At 34.1% G+C, this 18,398-nt stretch overlaps 2 protein-coding genes across 7 annotated transcripts in view; both read left to right on the plus strand.

The window, feature by feature from the left end:
• muc2.1 (mucin 2.1) overlaps positions 1–5,907 on the plus strand; it is a 29,067-nt gene extending 23,160 nt beyond the window's left edge. For all 6 annotated transcript variants that reach the window (XM_083545785.1, XM_083545787.1, XM_083545788.1 and 3 more), the window contains 11 exons: positions 111–211; positions 1,100–1,131; positions 1,284–1,458; positions 1,649–1,753; positions 1,859–1,899; positions 2,012–2,134; positions 3,684–3,782; positions 3,986–4,114; positions 4,506–4,545; positions 4,743–4,866; positions 5,505–5,907. In XM_083545785.1, the coding sequence (XP_083401911.1) occupies positions 111–211; positions 1,100–1,131; positions 1,284–1,458; positions 1,649–1,753; positions 1,859–1,899; positions 2,012–2,134; positions 3,684–3,782; positions 3,986–4,114; positions 4,506–4,545; positions 4,743–4,866; positions 5,505–5,724 (1,189 nt within the window). In that variant the 3' untranslated portion in view covers positions 5,725–5,907. The remainder of the gene's footprint in view (positions 1–110; positions 212–1,099; positions 1,132–1,283; positions 1,459–1,648; positions 1,754–1,858; positions 1,900–2,011; positions 2,135–3,683; positions 3,783–3,985; positions 4,115–4,505; positions 4,546–4,742; positions 4,867–5,504) is intronic.
• Positions 5,908–8,346: 2,439 nt separating this feature from the next.
• LOC310729378 (mucin-5B-like) overlaps positions 8,347–18,398 on the plus strand; it is a 39,346-nt gene continuing 29,294 nt past the window's right edge. Inside the window, exons 1-12 of the mRNA XM_083547474.1 lie at positions 8,347–8,487; positions 11,011–11,037; positions 12,097–12,141; positions 12,218–12,473; positions 12,590–12,704; positions 13,300–13,387; positions 14,370–14,476; positions 14,665–14,878; positions 15,326–15,451; positions 16,245–16,362; positions 16,796–16,934; positions 17,047–17,151. Coding sequence (XP_083403600.1) covers positions 8,406–8,487; positions 11,011–11,037; positions 12,097–12,141; positions 12,218–12,473; positions 12,590–12,704; positions 13,300–13,387; positions 14,370–14,476; positions 14,665–14,878; positions 15,326–15,451; positions 16,245–16,362; positions 16,796–16,934; positions 17,047–17,151 — 1,422 coding nt within the window. The 5' untranslated portion in view covers positions 8,347–8,405. The remainder of the gene's footprint in view (positions 8,488–11,010; positions 11,038–12,096; positions 12,142–12,217; positions 12,474–12,589; positions 12,705–13,299; positions 13,388–14,369; positions 14,477–14,664; positions 14,879–15,325; positions 15,452–16,244; positions 16,363–16,795; positions 16,935–17,046; positions 17,152–18,398) is intronic.

An 18,398-nucleotide genomic window follows, 5' to 3' on the forward strand; every position in this document is an offset into this window, starting at 1 on the left:
AATTGAGGTAGAAATGATTGTGTAGTAAAAGTGGCTGGTTTGCATATTTAGTACCCAAACGAGTATAAAATTACTAAAGCATATATATATTTTATTATTTCTATTGTAAGGCCTGAAGACCATTTCCTGAATGTGACTACTGAGGGTTGTTTCTGTCCTGATGGCATGTACCTCTTTAGTAAAGAGTCAGGAGTGTGTGTTGAAAAGTGTGGTAAGTGATTAGCATGCTTGATAACTTGATCTACTGGGATCCAGAAAGACAGATTTCATTAACCATGGATGCCTTTATTAGAACACTCAAATCCAAATATCAAATAGGATTAAGTATGTTCTTAGAAAAGCCCTGTTATAGCAAATCTAAACCTCTTGCCAGAGAGTTTGCTACAGGTATATATTGATACTCAGCAGAATTATTGCTAATTCTTTGTAGGAGCTGCTGGACCACCTGCTACAAAATAGTCCCATTGATCATTAGTCTACTACTTTATTGCAAACTGTGCATATAGAGGGTCCATGTTTTAACAATTTCTAACAATTTTGTTAAATGTTAAAAAACTTTTCAGTTGAATTGATTTAGATTTTGATATCGATTTTTATTTTATTTTATAATGGATTTTTTAAACTTTTTGTTAAGTCAATTTTTTAAGGTAACTGTAATTTTATAAAGTATACAAATGTGCATCAGATATTACAATATAGTTCTTACAAATCAGTCCTTTTACTTTTTAAAAAGGTAGAAATACTTTTGCTTGAGTCAAATTGAAACCAAATAAATACAGGAATAAAGTACACCATCCAATAAATGGTGCATTTTGTGTTTTTTCCCAAGGAAGGGCTTCATTTGTACAACCTTCTCAAATAGTTTTATGTTATAGTGGCCGCATCTAATGATTAATTTTGTAACTTGAAAATGGAATAATACTCTCCAAACACAACCTCCTCCCTAAGTTTCACTTTCTTTTTCACTTTTCGAGACAAAACAAATGTTTAAGACTGGTGTCCACCAAATTAATTCAATTAATAATAATAATAATAATAATAATAATAATAATAATAATAATAATAATAATAAAAGTTTGATGCGCCTTTGTTTTTGTAGGATGCTTGGACCCCTCAGGTGAAGGACGAGAGGTAATTTCTGGTCAACCTTTTTTCAAAAATAATTTTTATTCAATAGGATATTTATGTAAAGATATTTCCATATAACTTTCATACAAATTCAAAATGATACCTTGCACATAATCAACAACCAAATAATTCCATGGCATCATCTCCAATTGTAGTTTGGAGAAAAGTTCCAGTACGGTTGTCAGGACTGCGTCTGTGACGAGGCGTCTGTGTCTGTCATCTGTAAACCAAAGCAGTGCAATAACAACCAAGTGATTTGCAACGAACCAGGAATGATTGTGGTCAACGTCACAGATCCGACAGATTCCTGTTGCACTATTCTTACCTGTCGTAAGACAGTTTTTGCTTTATTATGTTTGTTTTTTTAATGATTTGGGAGAATACAATTCATTATACGTGGACATGATTCACAAACGAAACATTAGCTCTGCTTTTTTTTAAGTTTTGTTTAATTCTAATGATGGTTTGGTGTAAATTTCATGTTTTACTTGACTCCATGTTTTTCTTGCACTTGTTTCAGACTGTGACAGCAGCACCTGTCCCAGCGTAAACGATCAGTGTCCAATCGGATACACTCCTGTTTTGAAAGTGCCTGAAGGGAAATGCTGCCCTGAATTCACATGTGGTATTAAAGCTTATAACAAATATCAATATTATTCTGAGTGTCCTATTATAATCTCATGAATACATTCCAGTTTTTGTTTACAACGGCATGGTTTGATTTTTACAGAGCCAAAGAAAGTTTGTGTCCATAAAGGACTGGAATATGAGGTATACTAACAGTTTTGCTATAATGTCACACGCAAAAGTGTGTTGCATGATTTCGAAGTTAGAAGAACCAGGTACTCTATGAAAAATAAAATTGTTAAACTCTCCATTTCAGCCTGGTACTTCAATCCCGGTAGTTGATTGCCAGGAGTGTACGTGCACCTGGACTGTGGATTCGAAAACACAACTCTACCAAGTCCAGTGTGGATTTGTGACTTGCAATGAGATATGTGAACCAGTAAGTGTTGGTTAACTTTTTCCACAGGTCATATAACAGTTTAAATAAAATGTGTTACTTCATTGATAAACTACCCATGTACATTTTGTAACCTCAGTTAGCTACAGAACAATAGGTCCCCTGGTGGTCTAGTGGTTAGGCTGCGGCGCTCTCACCGCTGCGGCCCGGGTTCGATCCCCGGTCAGGGAACCAACCCCAGCCACTTTCAGTGCTGGTCCCAAGCCCGGATAAATGGGTAGGGGTTTGGGTTAGGAAGGGAATCCAGCGTAAAAACATGTGCCAACTCGAACATGCGGATGATCCGCTGTGGCGCCCCCTAATGGGAGAAGCCGAAAGTTAGTTAGCTACAGAACAATATCTGTTTGAGGAAACACAGTAAATGGGTTTTTGACTTTTACATATACACACCGATCAGGCATAACTTTATGGTCACTGATCAGGCATAACATTACGACCACCTACTATTTTGTTGGTCCCTCTTTTGCTGCTAAACTCGATCATTAACAGCATTAACTTCTTTAGCAATTTGAGCTACAGTAGCTTTTCTGTTGGATTGGACCACACGGGCGTCATTGAGCCTTGGCCATCTGATTGCTCACGTGCTGCCTAATATATCCGTCCCACTAACAGGTGCCATGATATATATATATATATATATATATATATATATATATATATATATATATATATATATATATATATATATATATAAAAGAACTAATTATGTTAAAGGATAATGAGCATAAGGTTCTAGGTTTGAATCTTAAGCCCTATAGCAAAGCCCTGAGGGGAATTCCTTGCTCACGCAAAAGAGCTAATTCTCAAGAGGATTGTATTATGCCTTGATTGAAAGTGACACTGAGTTAAAGCAGCTTCAGAATGTATAAATATACATACATACATACATACATACAAACTGTACATACATCATACATTTGCAATTTAATTCATCTCTCAATCCTTGTGCTTGCTACACATTCGCCAGGTCTAATATTGACTTCATCTGTTTAACACATAATTACTGTATAAAAAAAATTGCTTCCATAGTTAGTAACAACAACATATTGTTTATGTGTTTACTATCCCTGTGATCACTTCCATGGTGTTCCCCACCGTATGAGTTCCCTTAGTACAGAAAAAGCAGCATAGAAAATCAATGGATGGAGGTCAGGGATTGAATCCTGCCTCCATTTTGTCTATGTGAAGAGTTCATGTTCTTTAGGTACTCTGGTTTCTCTCTCCAGTCCAAAGACATTGATCTGCATGAGTTCTCTAGGATATACTTCACAGTGACCCTGTGTAAGAAAAGCAGAATAAAAACTGGATAGACGGATGAGTTTGGTATCTTGTTTTTAAAAACTAAAGAGAAAATTGACATTTTTTTCGATGATGAAAAATGATGACTAGAATTTAGCAGTGCATAAATAAAGATATGTATAAGATTATAAGAATACTATAGTCATATTACATTAATGTTCCAATATTAAGAACAGTTCCCAAAAAGGAGCTGTAGCTGAAGAATATTAGCAAATGTTTCTCTCTGTCTCAGGGATACACGTATGTCGAATCAAACACCGCTGAATGCTGTGGAAAATGCGTAAAGACCAAATGCATCCTCAACCACAATGGGACAATACACACATTGAAGGTAATGATTAGACAACAATTGAGATGTAGAAACTAAATTATACGCAAATATTTGGAAAGCGTAACTGTTTGCTACTCCTTTATCTATTCATTTACACGTACAATATTGTAAAATAGTACGAGTTTTGCTTTTGTTTGAAAACAGTTTCAAAATAGTTTGTTTAAAAATAGAGCGAGATTTCATGTGTACTGGTTTGTGTGCAGAGTGGAGCAGAATGGAGTCCTCCAAATGATTCTTGTAACAAGTACATCTGCACATTGATTAATGGAGAATATGTTGCCACTAGCTACACGATCCAGTGCCCACCACTCGATATCACCAACTGCCAGGATGTAAGCAACACACACACACACACACACACACACACGCAAAACTACTAACGTTATACTGCTGGGTTGGTAAACGGATTCGACAAATTATACATTTATATCAGATTAATGATCAAAATTGAAAAAATGTACTTTTATTTGTCTTGAGATTTGTCCAGAGAATTGACAGTTCATGTTTTGTATAAATTCTGTTTTACAAATGAATGCAGTTTGGGGTTTTGTAAAGTCCATAACTTTAATTTTTTTCAAACTTTTTTTATTGAGTTAGGGCTAATGTTTATAAGGACATTAATTATAGAAATCGATTATACCAAAATGTTTCAGATCATTATTGGAATTTATAATAACAGTATTAGAACAAATACAATATTCTGGTCTTTTTTTTTTTCCGCAGGGTACCTTGCAGCTTTCCGCTAATAGCTGCTGCCGAGTGTGTGAGTAGCACTAAACAATAATGTATCTTATAAATATTCATTAATATTTAGGAATCAGACAACACCCAATAATTTAACACAAACAGTGTGTTTAAGAGATTTAATAACATCTTTTGTGTGTGTGTGTGTGTGTGTGTGTGTGTGTGTGTGTGTGTGTGTGTGTGTGTGTGTGTGTGTATGTGTGTGTGTGTGTTCAGGTGTGGAGAAGGACAAGGGATGTAAAGTACAGACCACTTATGATTACATCAGTCACAACAACTGCCGCTCAAAGACCACAGTGCCTCAAACACACTGTCAGGGACATTGTAACAGCTACAGCCAGTGAGTATACACAAATACAAACACACAAACACACACAATCATATATATATATATATGTGTGTGTGTGTATGTATCTGTCATATTTATATATAAATGTTAAATTAGCTTGCTAGTAACGCATAACCACAATAAAATCCGCCATGACGCACACATCCGGCAATTAAAACCATCTATGTGGAAACACAGCCAAAGTTCTGTTTGGTGTCCTGATAATTTACAACAATTAAAACATCATAATTACTTTAAAACATTTCCAAGAATTTTTTGTCTTTATGCTCTATGTTGAGTTCGTTTTTACTAATAATAAACATACATTTACATAGAGCATCCATATCTGTCCATGCCCATGTTAATCAAAGGTTTTGAAAAACTTGAAAATTAATTTAAGGTGCATTTAGAACAGATACAAATGTAGGATTAAGTTAGGATTAATCACGATTAGAGGTGAATCAGTAGCTGCTTCATAAGTACACTGAATGTATCATATCTTATCATGGCTATGCATTGAATCACATCTGCCTAAGATATGGAGATGCACATGCCAAAAAATTTTAATGTATCTATATATGTGGTACAGGACAGGAATACAAGTACATTGAATCTAATTTATTATCTGTTTGTCTGTCCATCTTTATCAGGTACACGGAGTTGGGCTCTTCGTCCTGTAGCTGTTGCCAAGCGAGCCGTACCAGTAACAGAACAGTGAGTCTGGACTGCCTAAATGGAGATTCAGTATCCCACACCTACTTCCAGGTGGAGGCATGCAGCTGTGGCCAGACTAAGTGTCTGTCAAGCACCCAGGACACACAGACTCACATAGGAGATACTCGCCGGAAACGCAACTCCAGGATCCCCTAAAGATGTCCTGTGACAACTATAACATAAAAACACAAGTCACAAAGAACTCCTTATTTAACAATTTTTCTCGAAGATAGTTAGAAAAGCTTTTAAGTGCTTCATCATGATTGTTTTCCAATGATTGCTTTACTTCTATTTTAAGTATATATTTAGCTTTTAAATAAAGTGCAATTTCAAAAGTCACTGGCTTGTATTTTGTGTTTGATTGGTAACATTTTGTGTTTGATTGGTAACATTTTTAATATGAAGTAATAGTATAGAAGCGAGGTATTGTCTAATACCATGTCGCATCTCATCATGCACAAAGCACTCAAACTTGAGTGAGGTCTGATTTTTTGAGTGTTTACTGTGTGATGCGCTATACTGTATAGACCAGGGGTCACCAACCTTTTTGAAACTGAGAGCTACTTCTTGGGTACTGATTAGTGTGAAGGGCTACCAGTTTAATACACACAGTATTCAGTTTGATCTGAAATAACACATTTGCTTAATTTACCTTTTATTATATGTTATTATTAATAATGAATGATATTCATCTATGTGAAGACACTGATCATGTTAATGATTTCTCATAATAATTATCAACAATGATTTAACAAAGTAGGAAACAGCTATTTTTAGAAAACCACCACGTTGGTGACCCCTGGTATAGACAATGGTATGGGAATGCCTGACTTTTTCAGTCATATGTGGGAGTCATATGTAGATTTGAGCTAAGAAAACCCAATCCTGTTCCAACATGTTAATGCGCCTCTGCACAAAGATAGTTTGCATGGAAGACCATGAGTGACCTGCTGTGGAGCTCTGACCTCAACCTTATTGAATACCTTTGGGATGAACTGAAATTCCGACAGCACCCCAGGCCTCCTCACATCACCTGAGTTTACAACAGCAGTGTGGCTGAATGAGCACAAATCTCCAGAAGCACACTCCAAAATCGTGTGGAACATCTTCCCAGAATTTTCCCACAAACTTTTATTCAAACAAATGTACTTAATTATAATAGTAAAAAGTGTAAATCATTCATGTACCAATATTTGTGTCATGGAACAGAAGGATAAATGTGGAAACAAAAGGATAAATGATCTCTTGCTGTAACAGAGATCCAGTGCCACAGCTCCTAGCTCCACATCTTTGCAAGTTCAAGCTCAGGCTACTGTATGTATTGATGAAACTCAGTAGTTAAGACTTTGGACTTCTATTCGGAAGGTTGTGAGTTCAAATCCCAAGCTGCCACTAATAGCCTTTGAACAAAGCAATTAACCATCAACTTCAGTTAAGCTCAGTTACATCAAATAAATATATATATAAGTTGCTCTTAATAAGGGCGACTGCAAAATGCCATACATGTAAATATAGTGAGATTTAAAGTTTTTCCAGTTCCCTCAACTTCACAAAAACATTCTGGTTACACCAAATTGCCCTTGTGTGTTTGGTGTCCTGTGATGGACTGTACATTGATTTCAGTCAGAATCAGCATTAATTAGACTCCAGTATGCCAAATGATGATCCCTGATTCCATGTGTTGAGCAATAACATCTTTGAGAGGCCTATAAACTACCTCAGTGACCTACTTTATTTAAACTTTAACAAGAGAGGGGAGAGCTCCATGGTTAAGATGCTTGACAGCTGCTCAGAAGGCCATGAGTTCAAATCCCAGCATCATCAGACTGGATGCCATCAGACTAAATAACACACCTTATTTTAAACAAAGAGATAAAACAAACAAGGAAAAGAGTTACTGTAATCGTTTCAAGAAGAGGAAGGGCCTTACCTTGTTTGAATGTCGGCAGTAAATAAGCTGTTCATACATCTAGGGGACGTTCTTTCCACCACCTCCGTGCATGAACAGAGAAGAGCCTTGACATATAACCACATCCGGCTGGAAAAGTCAGGTGTCCCAATACTTTTGTCCATATAATGTAATTTGAAGCAAGTTGTAATAAAAAGGATATGGGCATAATTAGTATACCTGAAGTATGTAAAGAATAAATTGTTTTGTGTTACTATATTTGTACTATTATTATATATTTTATTATATCTGAACAAAGTTGTTCTACACAATTGTATATTTATACATATCTTATTTATACAGGAGTGACTGCTTCCTGTGGCTGGGATTTGATCTAAGCTACCACAAAGTTATCACCTCCCCATACTAGATCTCGAATGGAATGTTCAAAAACCACTTACAAATGTTATAGTCAGGTGCCCACAAACCTTTGTCCATATAATGTGTGTTTTATACAGGCAAAACTAGAACATTTTGTCATGTAGCCAGGAACGTTCTGAAGAAGACACCATTTAGTTTCTTGTCTTTAAATATTTAGCAAAGAAAAGGGTCTAATTTAAGATCAGTAATACCCCTTTGGAAAGAGACTGGCTGGTGTTAACATAAGAGAATGTTTGTTACACACCTTTGCTTTAAGCAGAACGTGTTTACTCACACAGTGTGACGAACGTTTGCTTTAAACCCTGTTGGATATCAAACACGAACTTCTAAAAGCTTTCAAATAATTATATTTATATAGTGATCAAACAACTAATAACAGTGTAAGCTGAGCTAAAGCTACGCCCTTATAAACATTTTACCAGAATAGAAAAGTGTATAAAAGCCATTTTTTTGTAGTGGTTGGATAGAGAAGGGATCAAGCAGCTGTTACTGCAGTATCCTGGCATCCATGGGAGGTGCAAAGATGTCCCAAATATGGCTGTTGGGTTGGCTTACAATATTGAGTGGACTGCAATCATCGCAACAATCAGGTTGGTGAAAATAATTGAAATTATAACTATTCTAATGCTATTAGTTATAGTGTAATTAAACATTAATGTCTTACTTTAAGATTTACTACTGTAAGATTTGAAGATATTGTTGTAATCAGCACTACAATATGTACTATAGTATAAAATTCACATATTTTCTATCTATCTATCTATCTATCTATCTATCTATCTATCTATCTATCTATCTATCTATCTATCTATCTATCTATCTATCTATCTATCTATCTATCTATCTATACAGTATATAATTTATAGCAGAAATTTATAGCCTAGTTCTACAGCTATTATTATATGTTTATAATTACATGTTCTAATGTATTTTATATTTGTTTGATATGCAACTTAACTATAAAATATATATCTTGATACTTGTCTAAAATTTTAAAAGTAAGGACAAAGTATTGAGTATTGAACAAAAGCATGTCAAAAGTTTGGAAACTTTTTTTGTGGTTTTTTGAGACAATGATATTTCTTTTCATTTATAAAAATGGACTTTAAACCAACTAAAATATAAATGTACAGATGTTAAACTTTATTTTTTATTGAAAGATCTTCCTTTTTTGGCCTACTGTTCGTTTCTCCAAACATTCAGCTGAAATACTCGTTATGACTTTTGTAAAACTTGCTAGAGGAAAAGTGTCTTTCTGCCCTTGCGATCCAGTTATAAAAATAATGTTACATGGATGTTAAATAGGCATCAAAATAAGTTAATGAATGGTAGCATACTATTGTATATACTATATACGATATACTATATATACTATGTATTGTATATAAACTGTCTTTTTTATGTGTGTGTGGGGTGGAGGTAGAAAATATAGACTTAAAATGCAGATCATATTTTTTTATTTTTGACAAGGTAACATACAAGGACATAATTATATATGGAGAATTTCAATAATAAAACAAAATGTAAATATACTGATCAATATACTGAGGCATAAACCAATGCAGATTACAATTACAGTTCTGAATTTAATCAACATAAAATTTTCTCCTCTGACCTCCTGAATCGTCAAAAAAAATGTTTTATGGAGGTTAAATTAGTAACACTATAATTTAAAAAAGTATCATACTTATGTATGTAATATTGCTGTCCATTTTTTGCCTCCAATGTCACTCTGGAGTGCACATACAACACAAATCATGAAATTCAATATGGCATACTATAGTTGCACTGTTGTCAGTTCCACTGGATTTCAACTAAAATATAAATGGACAGATGTTAAACTTTTTTATTGAAAAATCGTCCTTTTTTGGCTTACTGTTCGTTTCTCCAAACATTCAGCTGAAATACTCGTTATGACTTTTGTAAAACTTGCTAGAGAAAAAGTGTCTTTCTGCCCTTGCGATTCAGTTCATCCCAGAGCAGTTCAACAGGATTTAAGTGTGGTGACTGGGCAGGACATTCCATGATAGATAACAATCTATTTGACTGTTTGCGCTCTAAATAACGCTTACAGAGCTTGTATGTACACTTCAGGTCCTTGTCTTGTATGGTGAAAATGGTTCCAAATAGCTGCAGTCCAGATGGAATTTCATGCCATTAAAGTATGGATCAATTATTAATCCTACTTCGAAAAGAAACCTACCTGTGAACCTGTGTTAGCATAAGAGAGTGTTTGCTTGTTACACACCTTTGCATTAAGTAAAATTGTTTCACCTACACACAGTGTAAAGAATGTTTACATAACCATGTTTGATATCAAACACATGCTTTTACGTGATTTTAGTTATATTTATATAGTGACCAAACATTTATTAACACTGTTAGCTAAGCTAAAACTCCACCCTTGTCCGCATTCAACAAGATCAGTATAGTGTACAGTGCATTATCTTGTTTAATAGTGAAGCTGGTTACAGTTAGCTGCAGTCCAGAAGGAATGAAGTATGGAATGGTTGCCATGTTGGTTTAGTTTTTCTTTCACCTGGAATAAGTCTCCAACCTTCTCTGCTCCAAAACAACCCCAAACCATTAAGCTTCCACCTCAATGTTTGACTGTGGGGGTGAGGAAGTCTGCTAACATCTTCTCTCATGTTCTCCATCTTACATAAGCTCTTTTGTTAGAGCTCAAAATGTCCCAGTTTGACTCATTTGTCCACAGAACTTTCTTTCAGTCATTCACAGTCCAATTCTTGTGTTTCTTGTGCATGTAAATGATAAAATATGATAAAAGATAAAGATTTTCCAAACTTTTGACAGGCACTATAATGACTAATTTATTGTCATTATAAAATTAGCCATGCGTCATAATCATTGCTTTCTTATTTTGGGTTGAAAACATCTAAACATCTAAAAGCAAAATTGTATAGGAATAGTTTATATATTCATACTGAATTATACATAAACTGTACATATATTTCATGTTGAATTGTTTTTTCTTTTATCTGTATGCTAAGGTAATTTTTGTGAACAAATCAGTAATTGGGAAAACAGATTTATTTGAATTATTTAGTCATTTGTGATTGATGAATTTTTGTTGTTTTTTTTGTCATTCGTAGAAATTATGGAGCCGACAATTATACCAGGTATAACGCTTAATGTATATCAGTAGCTAAGGTTGATTTTATAACTTAAATCTTGGTAAACTGTGTTTTATTGTATGTGGGGTGGGGTTAGAAAATATAGACTCAAAATGCAGCTTGTGTTTTTCTTTTTGACGAGGTAACCTACAAGGACATAATTAAATATAAAGAATTACAATAATAAAACAAAAAACTTCAAATATACTGATTTTATATTTATATAACTAAAACTTAAAGCAACTGGAAGAATCAATAGATGCATCTTACAACAATTACAGTTTTACATTTTATCAACATAAAATTCCTTTCAAATTAAAGCTAACATTCTCCTCTGATCTCCTGAATGGTGAAATTAAATTTTACATGGTTGTTAAATAGGCAACAACATAAGATAATGAATGGTAGCATACTATTGTATATACTATATACTATATATACTATGTATTGTATATAAACTGTCTTTTTTATGTGTGTGTGTGGGGTGGAGGTAGAAAATATAGACTGAAAATGCAGATCATATTTTTTTCTTTTTAGCAAGGTAACATACAAGGACATAATTATATATGGAGAATTTCAATAATAAAACAAAATGCAAATATACTGATCAATATACTGAGGCATGAACAAATGCAGATTACAATTACAGTTCTGAATTTAATCAACATAGAAATTTCTGCTCTGACCTCCTGAATCGTGAAAAAAAATGTTTTATGGAGGTTAAATTAGTAACACTTTAATTTAAAAAAAATATCATACTTATGTATGTAATATTGCTGTCCATTTTTTGCCTCCAATGTCATACACTTGTATGAGTGCACATACAACACAAATCATGAAATTCAGAATGCCATACTGTAGTTGCACTGTTGTCAGTTGCACTGGATTTCCAGAATAATATTACTCCAGAATAATGTAATTCAATAACAAAATTTCTGTGTTCTACAGCAAACATGACACATTCAAATCCAGAGCAGCATGTAATTAATGTCTGAGTTATGTTGTGGGGATTAATTTTTCACATGGCAACTCTGAATCATCGTTTTATTTTGTTTTCCACTTAAGTGACCATGCAGACTACAACGCCAGTGATCGCTAGCAGTGCCACAGGTAAACGTTTCTTTCAAAACACTAAAAATAAATCACAAATGCAATGCCATACTTAACCCAGAGAAAATGTGGACAGGTTCTGGTCATAATGGACAGGTCTGCAGTACTTGGGGAAACTTCCACTTCTCCACGTATGATGGTGATTTCTTCCAGCTGCCATACCAGTGTAACTACATCCTTACCACCATGTGTGACAGCTCCCAGTCTGATTTTAACATCCAAATGAGAAGGACATTGGTGAATAACCTTCCTGTAATTAGCTCTTTCACCATAAAGTTGGAAGGAATTATAGTTATCCTGCTCGGAGGCAACATCACTGTGAACAATAAACCGTGAGTATTTTGTGTGTGTAGGTGTGTGTGTGTGTGTGTGTGTGTGTGTGTGTGTGTGTGTGTGTAGGCAATATGATGTTTTAACATTTTCCTAACCTTTTTTTTGTTATTTTTAGTTTGACCATTCCAGGGTATTTTAGTGGACTTCGGATTGAGAAAATGACCAATTACATTAAAATCACCTCCAAGTTAGGAGTGACAGTGTACTGGGATGAAGACAACTCTTTCTCGGTACAGTTTGCCTTTCATTTCCAGTACAATATATCCATGGGACACATATTTACAAAAACTGCAGTAGTATTTGGTACAAAACAACTTAAGCAAATATGCTAAAGGCAGGAGCGGCAGCTTAATTCCTGATCGGCTTAACTATCCAAACTGACTTTGCGGATGACTCAACATTTCATCTCAGTTTGCCAGTGGTATTAAAAGAATTATTAAACCATGTCAAACCAGTGTTTGTTCCTGTAACATATGTTGATGTACATAAAAAAGAGATAAAACATAAAACATGAAAGGATGTCAAACTAAAAGTAACAATCAAATCAAACAGCGAAGCGTTTTTATCTAAATATGGAAAAACTTGAAAACTCAAACCATACTAGACAACACGTTTTGAGCTGGTTTAACCTGCAAATTTAAGGCATTGTACCACTGGATTTAGGACACATTATATTGACACATATTATAAAGAGGAAAGATCTTTTTCGCTTGTTTTGTTATCATTTTATATATACTTATAATACATTTCTTATATTACTAATGCATACGCATATGCAATAGTATATTAAATGTATCTAAGCTTTACCTTTCTTTATGTTACCAGATTGAGATGTCCAAAAACTATATGAATAGAACATGTGGACTCTGTGGAGACTTCAACGGTATCACAAAGAACGAGTTCACTGAAAATGGTGAGCCAAATAAGTTGATTCATTCATTCATTCACTCACTCACTCACTCACTCACTCACTCACTCACTCACTCACTCACTTATTTGCTTATTCACACACAAACTCATTCATTTACTTACTCAATCACTTATTCATTTACTCACTCACTCACTCACTCACTCACTCACTCACTCACTCACTCACTCACTCACTCATTCACTTATTCACTTATTTCCTTACTCACCCACTCATTCATTTACTTTCTCACTCACTCATTCATTTACTCATTCACTTCCTTACTCAATCAGTCACTCATTCACCTATTTACTTATTCACACACTCATTCACTTACTTGTATACTCATGCACTCACTCTTTGACCTTCTCATTAAGTCATTTATTTACTCATACACTCACTTACTCACTCACTCACTCACTCACTTACTTGTATACTCATGCACTGACTCTTTGACCTTCTCATTAAGACATTTATTTACTCACTCACTCACTCACTCACTCACTCACTCACTCACTCACTCACTCACTCTCACTCATTTACTCATGGACACTTACTAATTCAATCACACGTTCAAATAGAGACAGGGAACATACTTTTTGCCATTTCCATGAAGATGGTGATAAAAATCAATGGCGAAAACTAGGACATAATAGTCACACGATGATCAGATACTGAAGCCGATTTTACATTCAATTTCTCCACTTCTCAAGTCCCTGACTACGCATGAAGGAAGAAGAATCTTATTCTGAAGAAGCCAAGCTTTTGTCAATTGTAAACTGTAATTGTAAATTGCAAAAGTAATCTGTGATTACAATAAATTATAATTCAAATTTGTCTTTGTGATACATTTGTGATTCATTTGAATCAAAATGTCATCTTAGCCAATGAAAGAATGTTTTGGATGAAATACATGTAGCTTTGTCACGTTCCACTTTACAAAGTATAGTATAGTCATATATATATACTTTTTACGTTCTTTCAATAGGTCAACAATTATATGCAGAGGATTTAGGCTTGAAATGGAAAATGGATTTACCCACTGAAAAATGTGACCAGACTAATCCCAATGTCCAGAACCAGTGCCAGGTGGAGGTATAAACCATTATTACATTTCAAGGGTTTCCCATGCAATTCTACTGTAGAAGTTAACAATTCGATTTTGTACAGCTTGTCATCTGTTTGTCCATTGGCACTAAAATTGTAAAATAAATGTTTAATCAAGTAATCTGTTTGCCAGTTTGTAGGCTCTGAGAGTTTAACATGTTTGTATTTCTCCATAGGCAGACAAATGCCACGAACTGCTGTACCACCCTGCATTTGCAAGCTGCCATGACCTGTTGCCCACAATTGTGTATTTAGAAGCGTGCCTTCAAGACTTGTGTCAGTGCAACAGCAGTGAGAGTTATTGCCTGTGCGACACTATATCAGAGTTTTCACGTCAGTGTGCACACGCTGGCGGCAAACCGGGGGAATGGAGATCAGAAAACTTCTGTGGTATGTTACTATACATACTGACAATGTATGATTGTAGGTGTCATATACAGGGGAGTAGTGGAAAGATCTAGGAGAACTTAAATAGCTCCATTTGCACAGTTAGAGATAAATGCAAAGAAAACAGTAAGCAGGGAAGCAAGAGGTTTTGAGAATTACTCTCATTAAACTGACTTTAAATGTCTTGGAGAAAGAAACCTCACTGAAGCCAGAAAGATTTGACCAGAGACCATAACAAGTTCTGTTTGTAGTTACAAACTCTTACTTATTACTTAATATATTATACACATATGTATAAATTGATATCAGTGTTACATGATGTGATTTCTAAGCACATGAAGATATCCAGGGGAAGCTCACTGCCGCTAGTGTCAAGGAGCAGTGAGATAATATTGGTCTTTTACTGTAGGTGGTAATGCTGCCTGGTTGTTGTTTTTTTGTCCTGGTTAGAAATGAAGTGTCCCTTGCACATGGTGCACAGTGAATGTGGGAGTCCCTGTACAGACACCTGCTCTAATCCGGAGGGGACCCTACTCTGTGCAGATCACTGTGTGGATGGATGCATCTGTCCACCTGGTAAGACTTAATAATCAATCTCTGTCATCTCTCTTTGGGTCTCACATGCACACACTTCCAATATTAGTGAACAGATTTTGGTTTTGGGTTTATAACTTTATTCTAAAAGATGTTTTAGTTACATGACCAGAAACCATGCACTCTTGGTGCAGAAGATGCTGAACATGTGGTAAAACCAATTTTGCTTAAACCGGGTCAGAAATATTTATTTTTATGGCCCCTACAATATTCCAAACAGAACATGTCTTTGTTATGTGTTTGTAGGGAATCAGCGAAATAAAAAAAAATTATTCCACTTAAACGCAATTCATATTTATTATTATTATTATTATTATTATTATTATTATTATTATTATTATTATTATTATTATTATTATTATTTATTTTTATTATTTGTTTTTTTAATCGATAAAACAGTTTTTATATATAAAAAATCATCACAAAAGATTATTAGGGTAATATATTATGGGACACAAATATACATATACATATACATTTGCATATACATTTACATATATGGGTTGAACTGTTTAGCGATTATAATTGAGAAAATGAACTAATGGTTAAACTTTAGTATTGGGAGAGAAATCGACTGTGCCAGCATGCATTAAAAAATAGGTGCTAAGATGCTAAGATGATCCTATTTTATTAGCAATTACACTGGTATAACTTGTGATTATAAAAAAGTGTATATTTTGTAATGCTTCTCACTACCAAAGCCAGTTTAGTATAAAGTCATACTTTTTCATATAATATTGCAATCTTTAAAATTGCAGTTATTTTCTTTGTGTAGGAACTGTGCTAGATGATATTGAGAATAAAGGATGTATCCCTGTGGATAATTGCTCCTGCACCCACAATGGCAAAACCTATCAAGCGGGAGATTCATTCAAGAGGACTTGTCAAGAATGGTAAAGTCATGTGAACTCACGCAGACACACACTGCTGCACCAGTTTGCTTCAATCTGTTCCCTTAGAGTGCAAAAGCAATTAAAATCTGACGAATTTTACACATTTTTATAAAGATAAATAAATCTGATAAAGTAGTTTGTTCCCAACTTCTATGGCAAATGTTAAGGAACAGCAGATATGCAAATATGCAAAACATATATATATATATATATATATATATATATATATATATATATATATATATATATATATATATATATATATATATGTATATATATATATATATATATATATATATATATATATATATATATATATATATATATATATATATATATATGTGTGTGTGATGTGTCTACTTTATACAAAATATACACTTCATACACGTTTAATGTCTGTCTCTATTGTAATATCTGCTTCATTGTGTTTCAGCCTGTGTTCACAAGGACGGTGGAATTGCATTAATAAGGACTGCCCTGGTACCTGCTCTTTGCTGGGAGGGTCTCACATAATCACTTATGATGGCAAAGCTTACAGCTTCCATGGAAACTGTGATTATATTCTTTCCAAGGTCATTAATATACCAGAAAGCTTATGGTTCATATATTGCTACTTCGCTGCTGTAGTTATACAATGAAGAAGCACTGCAATAGCATTTGCATATTTTTTTTCTTTCTTTACAGGATAACAGTAGTGATGTGACAGTGGTGGTGCATCTGGCACAGTGTGGTACATCAGATACTGAAACATGCCTGACGTCTGTGAAGGTCATCAACTCAAAATATCCTGTAAGCACTTTAAATTTTCAAAATGTTTTTATGGTTAACTGTTATGTTTGTTATTATCAATATATCTTAAATCTGTGAGCTTGGAATGCTGATTACACATTCACGTTAAACATAAAATCTTTATTTTATGCCATTTAAAGACGTCCAATAAAAATGAGTGTCCCCAACTAAGTGGTAACTGTTTGAACCAAATATACCTTTATAAAAGCAGAAAATTCAATGAAGCAGAAAATTGCATTATATAATCCAATAAAATCAGCAAGAACTGAGCTGAAGAAGAGAGTTTGATCATAAAAGTTCAAAATGTGAGCATAAACGCACCTTCAAATTTGACCCAATGGTGACACTTGTGGCAATAAGGGGCAGAGCCAAAAATTGGTGCTGTCACTATTGGCAATATGCCTAATTACTGTGTCAAATTTCATAACTTTTAAGTATATGGTTCTGGGGAATGTCATAGACTTCCATAATAAGAGATGAAGAAGACAAAGAGGAAGAAGAAGAAACACAACAGATGCCCAAATACCTTTGTTGTTTGACCTCTAATAATATTTTCAATAAGAAGAAGAAGAAAAAGAAAAATACTAAGAAACACACAGTGGTGGACGAACTACACAAATCTTGTACTTGTACTCAAGTTACAATGGAGATACACTCACTAAAATATTACTCTAGTAAAAGTACCCCCTTTAAACATTCACTTGAGTACAAAAGTATTTGCCTTCAAATGTAATTTAGTATCCAAAGTACTATGATTTATTATAGCTATAATGTGAGTATTATCATTTTTTGTCACAAGACTCATTGCTTAATGAACTCAGTTTATGTGAAAAGACTCTAATGTTACTCTCAACACAATAGTCTATTAATAGAATGATATTTATGAGTCAAATACTGATTGATATCTATTGAAATGTTCATGAGCCCAAAAACAACTTTTCAACCACTTAAAAAATTTTTGAAAATAAGGTTTAAATGGAAATATTTCAGTAAAGCGCAGATACGCAAAAAAGCTACTTAAGTACAGTAATGAATTACATTTACTTTGTCACTGTCACCACTGGAAATACAGTAGGTGCTTATCCACCTTCAGTGCTTGGCCCCTTCAGGTAACTGAGTATCCAGTTTAAAAAAAGCAGTTGTAAATGATGTGTTTTTAATCTGTAATATGATTCAGACATGTTAATTTAAAAAATATATATATATTTCAGTATGTGTATAGAATGGCATATATATTTTATGGCTAA

Source organism: Silurus aristotelis (genome assembly GCF_946808225.1).
Source record: "Silurus aristotelis genome assembly, chromosome: 7".
Lineage (NCBI taxonomy): Eukaryota > Metazoa > Chordata > Actinopteri > Siluriformes > Siluridae > Silurus > Silurus aristotelis.